Source organism: Glycine max, chromosome 14 (genome assembly GCF_000004515.6).
Source record: "Glycine max cultivar Williams 82 chromosome 14, Glycine_max_v4.0, whole genome shotgun sequence".
Taxonomy (NCBI): domain Eukaryota; kingdom Viridiplantae; phylum Streptophyta; class Magnoliopsida; order Fabales; family Fabaceae; genus Glycine; species Glycine max.
In genome coordinates, this window is record NC_038250.2 from 29,507,903 (window position 1) to 29,522,852 (window position 14,950).

The window sequence follows — 14,950 nt, forward strand, 5'->3', positions numbered from 1 at the left end:
GTCTTCAGAGGTTTTGTTTGAGGCTAGATAGGGCGCGTGAGAGTCTTGTTCGAGGCTAGCTATGACTGAGGAAGGTCTTCAGAGGTATAGTGACGAAGGCTAGGGTTCGACGCACGTGAGTGTTGCTTGTAGCATGTGAGTATAAAGCTGCGCCAACCATGTCGTGCACTCAAACATGAACGTTGTCGAAGATATGATTCACGAATTCAAGAACGGGTTTCTACATCACCGTCTTTGTTTGTTATCTTTATAATTACCGAATTGCCACCGCTTATTATACAACATCGTTTTAGGCGGACCGAAGTTGTTAGTGTGTTGTAAAAACCTAGATTTTTAGTAGTGTGCAATACGCGCACACGACGAATATGCACACCATACTTGTACGTGCATATACACGCATGAGCACATGCACATATATAATTTTCTTAATTACATATTATTTTAAAAGACAACCTTATGTCACAATTTAAATTATTTTTCATAAATATAATATATAATTTATGTATTTAAAAACAAATATAACAAGTCGGTCATTTGAAGCATGATCAACTTTTAAATAAAAATAATGGAAGCAAGTCGTGTTATTGTTTTTTTTAAGATTAAAAAAATTAATAACATACATACCTACATAAAGATAAAAGATGAATAAAATACATACACATGCTCACGCATAACACACATGCAATTAACTATTTTAAAAATTAAAAACTTAAAAAAATAATATCAGACATGCAAACATGTAACACCCTGATTTTCACTTTTTGTATTTGGTTGTTTATTTATTCTTAATCTTATTTTTAAGTATTGATAAGCCCAAAATAGGATAATAAAATATTAAAATAAATGTAACAAAATATTTAAAATTAGAATAATAACAACAAATGATGGACCCTAAATATCACAATGAACTAAGGCAAAATGACAGTTCATTTATTGACTCAATCATGAAAGGAGTTACAAGTGTGTTTCACAAGCTGACATGACTCACAAAGCAAACTAGCCCAACTAAGCATGAATTAGCAACAAAGAGAAAATGGTAGAGCACACTTGTAGCAGTGAAGAAAGATAGTATAGGCCATGTGACTCACGTCTAGTACCAATCATCCATCTCGATGTCCAGTCTAGTAGGGTAACAGAAGTTTTAGTAAAGTTAATCACAAGGTCATGAGATTGAGTGAGACAAAAATAGACAACAGGTTAAAAGGACAATTAGTAACACATAGGATAGACTCAACGGTAAGAGATGGAAGGGGATGTGTGGTGCTAATGCCTTTGGATTGTGTTTGAATTCCATTGGCAGAAGTAATGAAAGATAAATAAGTGGATGTGGAAATGGAATAGAAAAGATAATTGTTACTAGAGATATGGTCAAATGCACTAGAGTCAAGCACCTAAGGACCCAAGTAAGATAAGGGAGAGATGCAAGCAATATATTTATCAGTGTGTGCAACTCAAGCAGTAGCACCAGGGCTTTCGCGGCTCTTGAACCACCGAAGAAAGTACTCATAGGTAGCCGAAGTAGCATGAGACTACTCAATGGACTAAATAGTAGGCTGGGTGGAATCAACAGAAGATGTCTAAGCTACATTAGCAGGGCAAGGTGGTTTGTCATGTAGCTTCCAACACTTATCAATAATATGATTATCACAATGATAGTGAAAGCATCATAAAGAAGGTGTTGCATTTCTCAAATTCCTTCTTAGCCTCAGTTGGATAGAGGCAACAAGTTGTAGAAGCTCATTATAATCATGGAGAGTTGCATGGACTTGCCCAAGAAATATAGACATATGTTTGTCAAAGCACTGATGAGCAAAGAGGGTCATCAAGTCTCTACACACGTATAATTGCAAAGTATAATTGGTGTAGAGGTCACTCATCCCATAATTGCTCCAAGCCAAGCAGGCAACTGTGGAGTTCTTAAGTGATGGGATACTGAAAAGTAGATGCATCTTGTTAGTATAAGTAGTACCAGTTAATTCTTTTAAGTCATATTTAATTGTACAGTTTCATACTTGCATAACCTTTGGATCTCTCTCATTCAAGGGTGTATTCAATTCGTTCAAGTATCGCTCCCGTTGGAAGCCTTCCATAAGTCGCTCCTTGTCCCTGCCACATCTCTTGTGCACTGACGATCACTCCCTGCCTTCATCAACATCTGAATGTTACATGCCTACCAATTTTTGTTTGGTTTGTCCTCGAACCATATGGTACTGGAAGAGAAGTATGCTCTGAACCACTTGTAACGGATGACTACTTTTAGAATTGTTGATTGTCCCCACAAACAAATATATAACTTTTTAGCATACTTTATCCTGACTCATACTTTTCTTGGGAAACTTCCTAGAAGTTCACCCATATCATAATTTCTCAAAGCCAAATACGCTAAATTGTGGAGTTCTTAAGTTATGGGCTATTGAAAAATAGATATATCTTGTTGGTATAGGTAATACCAATTAATTCCTTCAAATCATCCTTAACTATACAATCTCATACCAACACAACCTCTGGATCCCTCTCATTTGGATGTGTATTCGATTCATTCATGTATCCCTTCCGCTGGAAGCCTTCCGGGAGTTGCTCCTTTTCCATGCCACATCTCTTGCACCCTGATGATCACTCCTTGCCCTCATCAATGTTCAGGATGCCTCAGTTTAAACCATCCAACTTTTTAATAGAGAGCAAAAGATTGGAGAAAATTGGAGCATCTGCCCTAGGTGTGGTAGGTGTAGCCATTGGTGAGAAAACAAAATAGTACCTATAAAACAAAGGAATGACAAAGATGCTAGAAAACGGGGTTAGAACAGAGGCATTGTCACCAATTGTTGGAATGGTCCCAAAAACCTGGGGTAAGGGCATAATGGAGGGGCAACCTATACTTTAGAAACATGGCTAAAATGGGTTGACCATGTGCTGTCACTGGCAGAAGAGGGCGTGTAAATGTTGTTTGGCACAAAGAGGTAGGGCACGTGCGAGGTCATGGTTGGTCGTTTGGTGATGCTGTGACCACTGTTGAATAGATCAACGAACAACGACAAGCTTGGTGCTGTAATTGCCAATCGGAAAGAATGGTAGCGAAGATAACAGTCAGAAAAGTCACCAAAAAAGAGAAAAAAGTCGTATTATTTTTTTATCACCAGGGACAGTGGGTCCTTCGGGCAAGAACAGTTTGCACCTCTATTAGGCTCTATGTAACACCTCATTTTTTGTAAAATAAATTTAAAAGAATTTCATTTATAAATAAATAGAGTTTTAAGAAAATAATGATATTTTGTAATTAAATAAATAAGGAGAAATAGTTTTATGAATTAAAATAATGGTTTTAAGGTAAATAAAATAAATATATGCTCTTAAAAAATAAAAAAAGATATTTTATTTATTCATTTGATAGGAAGTAAAATATAGTTCATTTTTATAAAATAATAAAATAAAGAAAAGTAGAGTAAATAATAGTTGAGAGTATCCTATTTATAAATAAAGACATATTAGATCAATTTTTACATATACGATACACATCTCTATGCTTTCTCTTCCTCTCAAATTCGTTTTCCCTTCTCCCTCTCCTAAAGCCCTTTCTTTTTCCCACATACACCCAAACATGTCCTAGTAAAACTATTATGCCATACTCATTAACCGTTGGATATTGTGAAATTGGAACAATAGATTTGGAACTCATTTTCACACACCCCCATCGTTGGGATTTGGGAATTAATGTATGTGAAGAGAGAAATGTTCCTCGCACAGAGACATTGAAATGGAGGTTCTAAATCCTTTTTCTTCTCTCTAACGCTTGGAAACCCTAGTAGAGCAACTAGAGGAAAACTTGAGGAATCTTAGGGATGTTTATTGTATTGTAATTCTTCCTTTATGATTATAATTATGAGATTATTGTGTTTGACTGACCAATTGATAAAATTGAGTGCTCTTGGTGTTTTCGTATTTTTGACCTGTGATTTTGATTCCTTTAATTTTGATATGATTATGTGAAATTGTTTGAGGGGTTTTACTCCCCATGTTATGAGAAGCATTTTTGTATAACTTTTTTTGTATTTTGGACAAGATTTACTAGATTAGCGTGATAAATTGTTATGTTGAGATCATGAAATTGTGTGTAAGGGATAAATTGAATGTGTTAATATGTGAGATATACGAAAACATGTGATGATTGATTGTGACGTTGTGAGATGTTAAAATTATGGACATGAAATTTGGTAGTGAATAAGTGTGTGATTAATACTTGAGGTGATATTACTTGTGTTGTGAGTTATGAGTTATACAATAACCCGACAAGTGTTTACTTTGAGAAAAATGTTTATGTGCGAGGTGTTAAAAAAGAAAGTGTAGGGTTCCAAGTTAGGAACCTGAGGTGTTAAATTATACGCATTGTGTTAAATGTGTTTGAAAATAAGTGTGAGGTCGTGGGTATTGTATAATTCATGAGTAGTGTCTACATGCAAAAATTATTTTAGGGGTTGGACTTGAATCAATAAGATGAGGCCCTAACGGATTCTTCAGAGTCTAGGCCTTGGGGGTAAATACACTCGACTTGAGTGCTTCTCTAAGCCTATGTTGATCTCATATGGTTGGAGCATTCTTGTTATGTATTCATATGTGTCCTGATGTCGTTTTTCATTGACATGATACCACATTACATATACGATTGAGTTTTAGTGTATTTGTTACATAACATTTGTGTAATGATCATTATAACTTGCTACGTGATGATGGATAATAAATTGTGAGTGTGAGATGTTGTGTTGTACTTAAGATTTGTTATTCTGAACATGTGATTAATGTGAAGGTGTGGAATGTAATTTTGTGATTAAATCCTTGGAACAAGTAATGCTACTCAATGAGTTGTAAAATGATGTAAATTATGCTAAGTTGGGCTTGTTATACTTATACTATATATATGTGTCTTCGTTTATCTCTTCCTATTTAGGAATGTGATAACTTACTTCCCGTGTATTGTTTGTATTTGAATCCTATGATGATCTTGAACCTTGTATTCATGAGAGCATATGACTAAGTGGATTGCTTTAAGGAACCTCGTGCTAGAAGACGTCAGGACACAATGATCTGATAGGATGTAACATTGAGGCATGAGTTTCTATTTTAATTACACGATGTTCCAAACATGACACTTTATTTTATTTTACTACTTAACTTGAGTTCTTCTGTAAACTTAAATGAACTTATTTTGAGCCGAAAATATTTTCATACCCTTATTTGATAAGTTTTTAATTTGATAATTAATGTGGATGTGAACCTTTTACCCACACGAACTCTTTTATGTTTATTGAATAAATCTCTTTAATTAGTTCTGCATTTTTATGTATAATATTATATAAATATGTATGTCGGAATAGATTGTGCCACACATTAGATATCATGTTGAAGAGAAAGAACAAATGCATTTGTGAGTTAAACCGTGTCTGAAATACCTACTACTAAATGTATGCTCTAAAGTGATGAAAATAACAAAATGCAGCTTTTTTCTTCCTTTTTTTCTATTTTTTAGGTGCGCATAGTTTGTTTTTCTTTAGGTGAAGCCTCACAGTCACTTTCGTCGGCTGATGATTGGTCCAAATTATACTTCCATGCATTTTAAGTAGACTCCATGCATTTTAAGTAGACTAATACATATCTTAGAAAGTCACCAAATAGCGAGACACTAGCAAATCTTAAAATCCTGGCAAGGAAATGACAATTACTTAGCTAGATGTTGCAATTCAGTCAGCTGACAAATGAGTGAATTAATTTCAGTTTCTGCTTCCCACATTGTTGCATAACAAGAAGATAAAGAAGTCTAGAAAACAGACAAATTTTCAGATGGAACAAAGAGCTGCCTCTAAGATAAAAAATTTACTACTTTTTATAAATGTATATACAACAGCTTCTTGCCATTATGACATGTTGAAAAAACATTGGCAAACCCTATCTTCACAATTGTAGCCAATGTAATAAAGTGGAGGTATCTGCTATGTATCTAAGTTCTGTAATCTCAATGTACAAGCTGTACAGTAATTATACAAGCCCTGTCCTCACGTTAGGGTAATGCACCTCTGTTCTTCACTTTCACATGCATTACAGAGCCTTTTGATCAAGCCTCTCATTCCAATTTAGGCAGCGAATCAAGCTACTGAACCAATCACCTGTTTGATCAAACTTGTTAACAGTTGGAAGGGGATGCTGGCTCATAGATATTCGGACAGAATCACCTCTCGAGAGTTGCTGCCTTCTCTTCCCATCAAATGAAACCCAAGCATTACTTCTTGCATCATCCGGAATCTGTTATATTAGTAAACCCATGTTAAGTATGTAACTTGCATCCTTTTACTAAACCCTGAATTATTAATCACAAATGAACGCCTGAGTCTCTGATCATAATTCGTCACGTATCTTTTTCTAACACATGTCGGAGATGCTAGTTAACTTCAAAAGGGAAAACATAGGGCATAGAAGACACATCATAAGCCACAAAATATTAAGATCCAATATGATTATTTTAGGAGAGAAAGAATGATTTAACTTCACCTTTAATTCTAGTTGAGCAGAATCTGGAAGTATAACTGGCCTAAATGAGAGTGAATGTGGACAGATTGGGGTAAACAGTATGCAAGGAACATTTGGATGGACCTGCAGTATTCTTTTGGCATTAGATAAAAACAGCAAGGAAAGCAATTAGGAATTCCAGTATAAATTATAAAGCATATATTGGTCCATATATTGTACCGACACGGCGACACCATGCTATTAGAAGATGCACATATATTGTATTTGAGAAGTTCTATGACATAAAATCATACAAGAGCAAGATGACTTCTATGTCTCTATAATAATTCAAACTATGACAAAATAGTTCTTCATCCACTGTCTGGAAGAGGAATAAGTGTTTACTTTATGACATCTAAAGATTGATTTACTCTTTCTACATATATTTACTATTTTTGGTTCACATGCTAGAAGCTAAGCTACAATTGGAAGCGTAAAATAAAGTATATTCTCTTCAAGGGATACCTTATTTTTAAGGAAGCAAAGAATGAAAGGAGAACTCTATTTAGGTATTTATTTCACAAAAGGGAAAAAGTTGAGAGAAGAAAACAAAATACACATAACAATGTTTAGATATTGTGCACTGCAACTCATTCAGCATTGTCTACCGACATTTGCACAATAGGAAAAAGAGGATTATAACTTGAACAATATCACTAGATTCACTACCTCCTTGTTACATTATAAAGAATCTCATCTAGTTATCTTTTAAGTTTCCACCTATAGTGCAATGCTGTAAAATATGGAAGCCACCTCAACACAATATTACCTTTCTTGTGCAGAGAAAGCATGAGAGAAAAGATTGGGTCAAAGGCAAGAATATCAGGTCAAGACATCTAATAATTCCATAATGAGTAAAACTCTAACACAAGCTTACCATGGAACCTCCAGCAGCTGTAGAATAGGCAGTACTTCCTGTAGGGGTGGCCACAATGACTCCATCACCTTGTACCTGAAAGACATGACACGCGTCATACAGAAGGTATGCCATTGCTTCATAAAGGTGTTTGGAGATATGAAATTTCAAAATAGAGTGTTCTCATTGTAGAATAAAAAAATGCATAGATATCTAGAGAGCACATAATAAAGACAATAGAACTCACTTTGGTTATAAGTCGATCATGTTCATAGCATTCAATCTTTGAAAGGTATGGATTAGAACCCCGATCAACAACCACCTCATTGAGGATGTCAAATACTTTCCCTGGCATTGCTTTACCTTTACGAAAAATTTCACATCGGAGACGCATTCTAAGAGTAATATACACACCATCTCGTGTATTATTTCCACGGATGACTTGTCGTAAGTCTTGCTTGTAATCTTCAAACTGCAGACAGAGCAGAACAGAAGTCAAACAAATGAAATATAGCTATCTATATTATTTTATGATAAAATAAAATATGATTTTGGAAAGCTTACATCATGAGAAGTCAGAAAACCAAGGGAGCCAAGGTTAAATGACACAATAGGGGGAACAGCACCTCTGAATAGATTTGATGCATGCAGTATAACGCCATCTCCACCCAAGCAGGCCACAAAATCTACTTTCTCGTGTAGATCACTGAATCCAAGACACTTGATATGTTAAACAAACTTTGAATGAAAGAAAGGCTATTTTTTGGAACAGAAAAACTGCTCTGAAGCCATTATTTCATATAGATTTACAAACTCCAGTACCTGGTATCTTGACTATAGAAGGTCTGAACAAATCCAAAGCCTGGAATTCTAGCAAATATGTCATGCACATCAGGTTCCACAAGAACATTCATTTTCTCTTGGTGATAAAGAAAAGAAGCAACCTGCAGATTAGATATAGTCAAATTATTTACAGAAGTTCATAATATATTAAATACTCACAATTACCATATGAATTAAAGACTGACCAAGTGTTCTTAAATACCATTCAAAGCTCAAAACTACTCCAGCCTTTTGTTCCCTAACAGATTTTATTAGATAAGGAAGTAGATTTAATCTCCTTTCTGGTTCATTCTTATTATTGAAAATCTAGATCCAGTCATCCCAAAACATTGCTGAGCAGAAAATTTCCAGTAACCTATTTTCTATATTTTACATCAAAATGTTGCAAATGTAACACTTTTACTTAACCAATATTTTTCACCTCTCCAATTTTCCGTATTTGAAAAATCCTTAGAAATAGAACTCAATATAGGGACAAACAAAATTGTTATAGCTTTGGGTTTTATAATTATCATTAATCATTCTTTTATCAAGAAATTCAAAATATCTGAAGCTTGAGAGATTAAAATAAATAATAAAAAATCATAAATAGTTGGTTATCATAATGAGCACATATAAATGAACTTAACCTTAAACGAGTCCAAAGCTTAAATGAAATCTTATATAATACAACCTTCTATTGAGAACATATACAAAAATTCCATAGATATCTGTCCCATAATTATATAATTGCAAATAATATGAAAAGTATTTATATAATAGATATAAAATATATTTAAAATAATAAAACAATATAACATATAACTATAAAACATTTTTATATTTTGTTATTATATGAATATTAAATAGTCAAGCCAAGGAGTAATTCTCGAGCTAGGCTAGTCTATTAAATAGGTTTCATCCCTATCTCAAGCTCAATTTATTTACTACATGAGGCAAACCAAGCCCAAGCCTCTCACTAAAAGCTCAGCTCAACCACAATCCACCAACTTTGGCTCTTTAGATTAATGGGGGAGATGATTATCAATATATAAGGCTAATCAAAGATACAACTATAATCATAGAAGATGGAAAACAATGCCAATGTTTGTCATGTTGAATGCTAAATCTTTGCGCAAATATATTGTTCCTAAACACTCTAATGTGAAGACCATAGAAATACCAAAGACGACCATTTCTTTGAAGTTTGAATCACTTTCATGCTTTTTGGAGTCTTAGAAAATCATTACCATTTTTGCTTCTTCCATTAGTTCTTCCCCCAGCTTTTTCAGCAATAACACATTCTTTGGCATAGACTTCCACATAAGCATCTGCTGCTGGGTGCTAGGATGAGTGAATGCCAAAGAAGATTCAGTCACTTTTTCTCTGGTACAAGAAAATCCATCTGTTCGAACTAGGAACATCTCAGCTTTCTTTCTCGATTGCACTCTTACAACTCCTGTTGAAGAAGCACACATATCTCCTTCAACGGATCCCATGTCGTCGTCATTTAAGGCTAACCTATCCTTAACCATACGATCTTCAATCCTTTGAGAGTTAGTTGTGACATTATCAAAATCGTCCTTCACAATGTTGGAAGCATTGGCATTAGTCATGTAATGCATTTCCTGTTCACTAAATCCATTTACTGTTGTCCAAACAGAACTAGAAATACTCCCATTCACTACCTCCCAATTGTCGCTAACTGTAATCTGGGTCTCTCTAGATGGATGATCAACACGGGCTGATCCATTTGAACTTTCTGAACCTACAATTTTAGGTATGAGATTATCACTAGTGCTGACAGTCACACCTCCCTGTAGTCTTGTGACATTCATGTTCCTTGGTTGCGGAGAGCATTCTGACCTTCTACTCTGATAATTGACATAAGAGGGTGGTGAGATCTTCTGGCTTCCCAAAAATTTTGACATCTCTCTTTTGGAAAAGATATCACAAGGAGGAACTTGAGCTTTTAAAGGGTTAATTTTGCTGAAGTTACGTGGAAAAGATCGTTCTTCCTTAGCAGCAGTGGCTTCTGATAATTCCCTGTTATCAGTAGAAACTTTACTCATGGCTGTAGTACCTTGTGGTTTACCATTATACTTCTTTTGAGAGGTACTCCTGTCAAATGTTCCAACAGAATTATGAGTTGAGTTCAAACTCTCTTGCAATGAATTGATATCCTTTTCCAGGGAGGATCTCTCTGCAGTCATTGAAGAGTCCCAAGATTTTGCAGAACCATTTGTATTACATAATAACATGTCATAGGGTGTAACTGGTGGATTAGAAACAATCTGTGATGAAGATCGAGCCATGTACTGCCTCCATCGGGAGACCATGGCAGATGTTCTCAAAACTCCTTCCTTGCTGTGAAGATAAATAGGCCTTTTGCTGCAATCTGAAACAAAAGATGCGAACTGCACAACCTGTTCCATTGTAGGTGCAGTCCTAACTTCAACTGGGATTTTTACCAATTCAATTCTTCCAGATGAAATAGCATCTTGCAGAGCCGCTTGACAGAAGTTATCTTTTACAGTCTCTGCTCTGAGATCTATAATGGTTTTATATCCTTTATCCAGTAACCACTTTAGGCCTTCTTCTGTTACCTGACCTCCAGTCCAAAAGGCCGGCTCTGTGTCTTTGGATTCCGAGTCATCTTTAGAAGCAGCAGATAAATATACAGGATTCCAATTTGCAAATAGTGTGTGACAAGGACATCCCTCCCCACGAGGAAAACCAGAATCATAGCAGACATTCTTCAGTCTTTGAAGTTTTCTCCACACGTTTAAGCTTCGATCATCATCAGGTATTAAATAGTTCTCAAGAGCAACATGTAAGCTCTCAGAACACCTTTTCATCTCACTCCTAAAAAGAGCAAGTGGGGGGAGCTTATCGTCTGTTGTGCTAACCTCTGCAGCACGAAAGGAATTTATAATTGAGGATCTTCCAGAAAGAATATCCTCCCTGCCTTTGTTCACAAGGGATATCATGCATCCAAGGACAGAAACTATTTTATCTTCTAGTTGAGGTTTCTCATCGGATGGAACCTCATATGAGACACTACATTCACCAGTCAATGGGTTACATAATGCATCCATTAATGCAGAATGAAGCCTTTCTGAATTCCTAAAGATCCTACAAAATGCCTCAACTTCAGCAATATCACCTGGAACTGGACCCATCCAAGACAACTGTGATGGATCATTGGACTGGAAGGAATTCAAGTTCTAAAAAGAAAAGTATCAAAAACAAATTCGAAAGATGGATGTCAGTTCATGACATGAATTACAGGAGTTAAATCATGATGCATATAAACTGAAATATTAAACAAAATAAAAACAAAGAATAAGATGACAAAGACACTAATAACAATATGCTAATAAAGCACAAATACAAAATTAAGAAAATAAATTCACTGAAGTTGAATTTGATATTCCAGGCTTTAGATGTACACAGCAATGCCCATTTGTTCATATTGCAAAGTAACTAAGAAAATAAAGCAAAATGATTTCACTAGTAGCATGCATTAGGATTGGCCAAGTGCACATTAAAAAAAAAAGGAAATAACAGAATGACAAAAGCAACCACATTGCACAGAGATGAAACATGTTAAGCATGTGCAAAATTCAGAGAGAAGGAAAAATGATTTCCATATTTGCATTTCTTACTTCATACCACTATGAGTGAAGAGTTCATCGGCGATACTGGATGAACAAGAAACCACATTGCAAGAACATGAAAAAATGAGCAAGAATAAATTCCCCTCATTTTAAGGCAAACAGTTCAACACGCACAAAAATTTCAGCAACTGATTATAGCCATTTTGGATAAAATGGAATTAAATAGTAAATCTAAGTGTTTGTTTTAGATTTTGGGTATCCAAAATCAATTTTGTAGAGTTGATTTTTAGAGAAGTAAATTCTTATAACTTTTCCGTTGACAAGAACTGATTTTAGGTGTGAAACCACAAAACGCACCAATATTTACATTGCTAACGCAATTCTACTTTGCTATCAAAAGTTCCATACAACGTCAATTCTTTTAAACTGACCTTTAAAATGATATCATTTCCCAAAACAAAATTTTTGTTTTAACCCCAATGCTTTCAAAACAATTTCTTCTAAAATCAATTATTTCATAATCAAATCTATTAAAATTTAAAACAAACACACTATTACATGTGATGCGAACCAATCTCCAAGTAAAAATGGTCTCCATATCAAAGCTTTTTATCCACAAGAACACTGATTTAAAGGACAAAACTCAAAGGCAATTCCTTAGTTGTTTTTAGTGTTGTTCTCCTATCAGAATTAGAGTTCCACCTTTGGGAACCTGTTTGCTGATATTTAATATAAACATTTATTATGCAGATTATAGAAGTGAAACTCCAATTCTAATTAGAGAGTATTACTAATAGCATACTGCGTATAAGTTTCTTCCTTTCCCAAAACTTACCTTTCAAAATATGGTCATACAAACCAGAACGATTTCTTAGCTAATATCACACCAGACGACAATCAATTAATAATTAAAAAAAAATAGCATTATTTAAACTCCCCAACAAGGAGAATGTATCATCTACCCTCAAACACAATATTTCACAATAAAATTTAAGCCACTGAGCATCTTAATAATCTAAATTAAAAAACTTGTCCTGATAAAGTATTGTTCCTCCCAGACACAACTAATAAAAAATTCAAAATAACATGAAAATAATTTCAAAAGGATATTGTTATTCCCACCGTTACTTTAATTAATATTTTTTATTACCATTACCAAATTAATGTGTTCACGTCTGAATTGCTTAATCAAGTGTGTATATACAGTGAAAGAAACTTTAAGAAAATAAAAATAAAAAGTTGCAAGCTGAAACCAAGATATCATATCATTAACTAAACAAAGAAAACAATGGTGGAGAGGGGAGAACTCCACTGAAGCTGATTAGTCGGGTTTCCGACAAAGATTATGCATAAGCCAGTGAATATTCATAATAAAACAAAACTGAAGAAAGAAAAGGTTACATAGAAAAAAAAAAAAAAACAGAAACGAACCTGAGAGTCGAGACCGAAACTCAAGGAAAAGGAGTTGGAAAGTTGGGCGCTGATGACCAAGTTGAGGTGTCTACGGAGCCTTCTTCCTTTCCTCTGAAACTCAAAGCCCAAGCCCAAGCCCGAGGGAGGGGGCTTGAAGAAACACTGGTACGAGGGTGACAGAGCTGCGGTCATGTCCGCCGAGAATGCCATGTCGATACATGCTACCATCGGAGTTCTAACAACGATCCACAAAATAAAAAAAAAAAAAAAAAAAATGGTTCTTTGATTTTTATTTTTAATTTTTTGGATCGTTATGATTATGATGATGTTATTTGGCCAAATGAAAATGAAAAAGGAAATATTATTGTGGTTGGAATATGCCGGAGGATAATACAGTAATAATTTTGGTGGTGGAGACAACATGTCCGGTCTATGGACATTTGCCAATTATGCTCTTTCGTAAATTTTAGCGATTTTTCTTTCTCGTTGTCCATTTTCCTTGTTCACATTTCATTGGCCCAGCTCACCATGGCACCATCTTATTTATCTCACTGTTGTTTTCATTTTCATAATAAAAATACGTTAGTTTTATTGCATATTTTATCACCTATTATAATTATATTGTAAATTTTGTCACTGGAGTATTTTTTTTTGCATATTTTATATCATATTTTTAATTATCATGTATTTTACTTATCACTTAAATGTGTAATAGAACCTCAAAGCTTTGAAGAAGCCATTGAGATGAAAGGAAAAGAAAAATGGTTACAAACCATGAATGAAGAAATTCAGTCCTCCAAGGAGAACCAAACCTATGTTATGATGGAATTGCCAAAAGGACCAAAGGCGTTGTGAAACAAATGGGTTTTCAAGCTTATGACAGAAGAGAACAACCTAAACCCTATGTATAAAGCACAAATTGTTGTGAAAGGGTGTGACCAGAAGAAAAACATAGATTTTGAAGAGATCTTCTTACCGATGATGAAGATGACATCTATTAGAGCAATCCTTGGTCTACCTGCCAAACTAGACTTGGAGATAGAGCAACTTAATGTCAAAACAACTTTCTTAAATGGAGACCTAGAAAAAGAAATATATATGGAGCAACAATAAGGTTTTGAAGAACCACGTAAAGAACACTTAGTGTGTTGTTTGAAGAAAAACCTTTATGGTCTTAACCAAGTTGCAAGACAATGGTACAAAAAGTTAAATCTTTTCATGACCCAACACAATTTCAAGAAGACCTATGCAAACCATTGTGTATTTGTGAAAAACTACAAAAATGGTGAGTCCATCATGCTTTTACTATATGTTGATTGTTGGGAAAACAAGACAAGAATAGATGCTCTCAAGAAGATTGAGCAAGTCTTTTGCCATGTTGCTTTGGGTGCAGTGAAGAAGATCCTAGGAATGAAGATTACTAGAGATTGTTCTGAAGTGATCAAAACGTCATAAGTAGGGGGGGTTGAATTGTGACTTTGCCAACTTTTCCTAAAACTTTAACCTTTCTAAACTTTTACTTGAGATTACCTTGGTGTTGAGAAAGTCATGACATAGAGTTTCAAGAACTTAGATAGTTAAGCTCTCTAATTGGTTAGTCACAACACTCATTATTAAACATTTGATATGATTGTAGAGGTGGGTAAGCGGGCTTGGGTCCATGGACTGGCCTGCGGGGCCCATAATC

At 34.8% G+C, this 14,950-nt stretch overlaps 1 protein-coding gene across 2 annotated transcripts; it reads right to left on the bottom strand.

Annotated features, from left to right (window-relative positions):
* Positions 1 to 5,822: 5,822 nt before the first annotated feature.
* LOC100782844 (NAD kinase 2, chloroplastic) lies at positions 5,823 to 13,722 on the bottom strand. Of its 2 annotated transcripts, none has more exons than XM_006596159.4 (8): positions 13,282 to 13,722; positions 9,481 to 11,457; positions 8,231 to 8,352; positions 7,973 to 8,114; positions 7,656 to 7,880; positions 7,430 to 7,504; positions 6,535 to 6,636; positions 5,823 to 6,432 (listed from the first exon to the last, which is right to left on the bottom strand). In XM_006596159.4, the coding sequence occupies exons 1-8, from the start codon at positions 13,684 to 13,686 to the stop codon at positions 6,406 to 6,408; spliced, it is 3,075 nt and encodes a 1,024-aa protein (XP_006596222.1). In that variant the 5' UTR covers positions 13,687 to 13,722; the 3' UTR covers positions 5,823 to 6,405. The 2 variants fall into 2 exon arrangements, with proteins under 2 accessions (XP_006596222.1, XP_003544706.2); XM_003544658.4 differs by having other exon boundaries at positions 5,823 to 6,288; positions 13,282 to 13,720.
* Between the last annotated feature and the right edge of the window lie 1,228 nt (positions 13,723 to 14,950).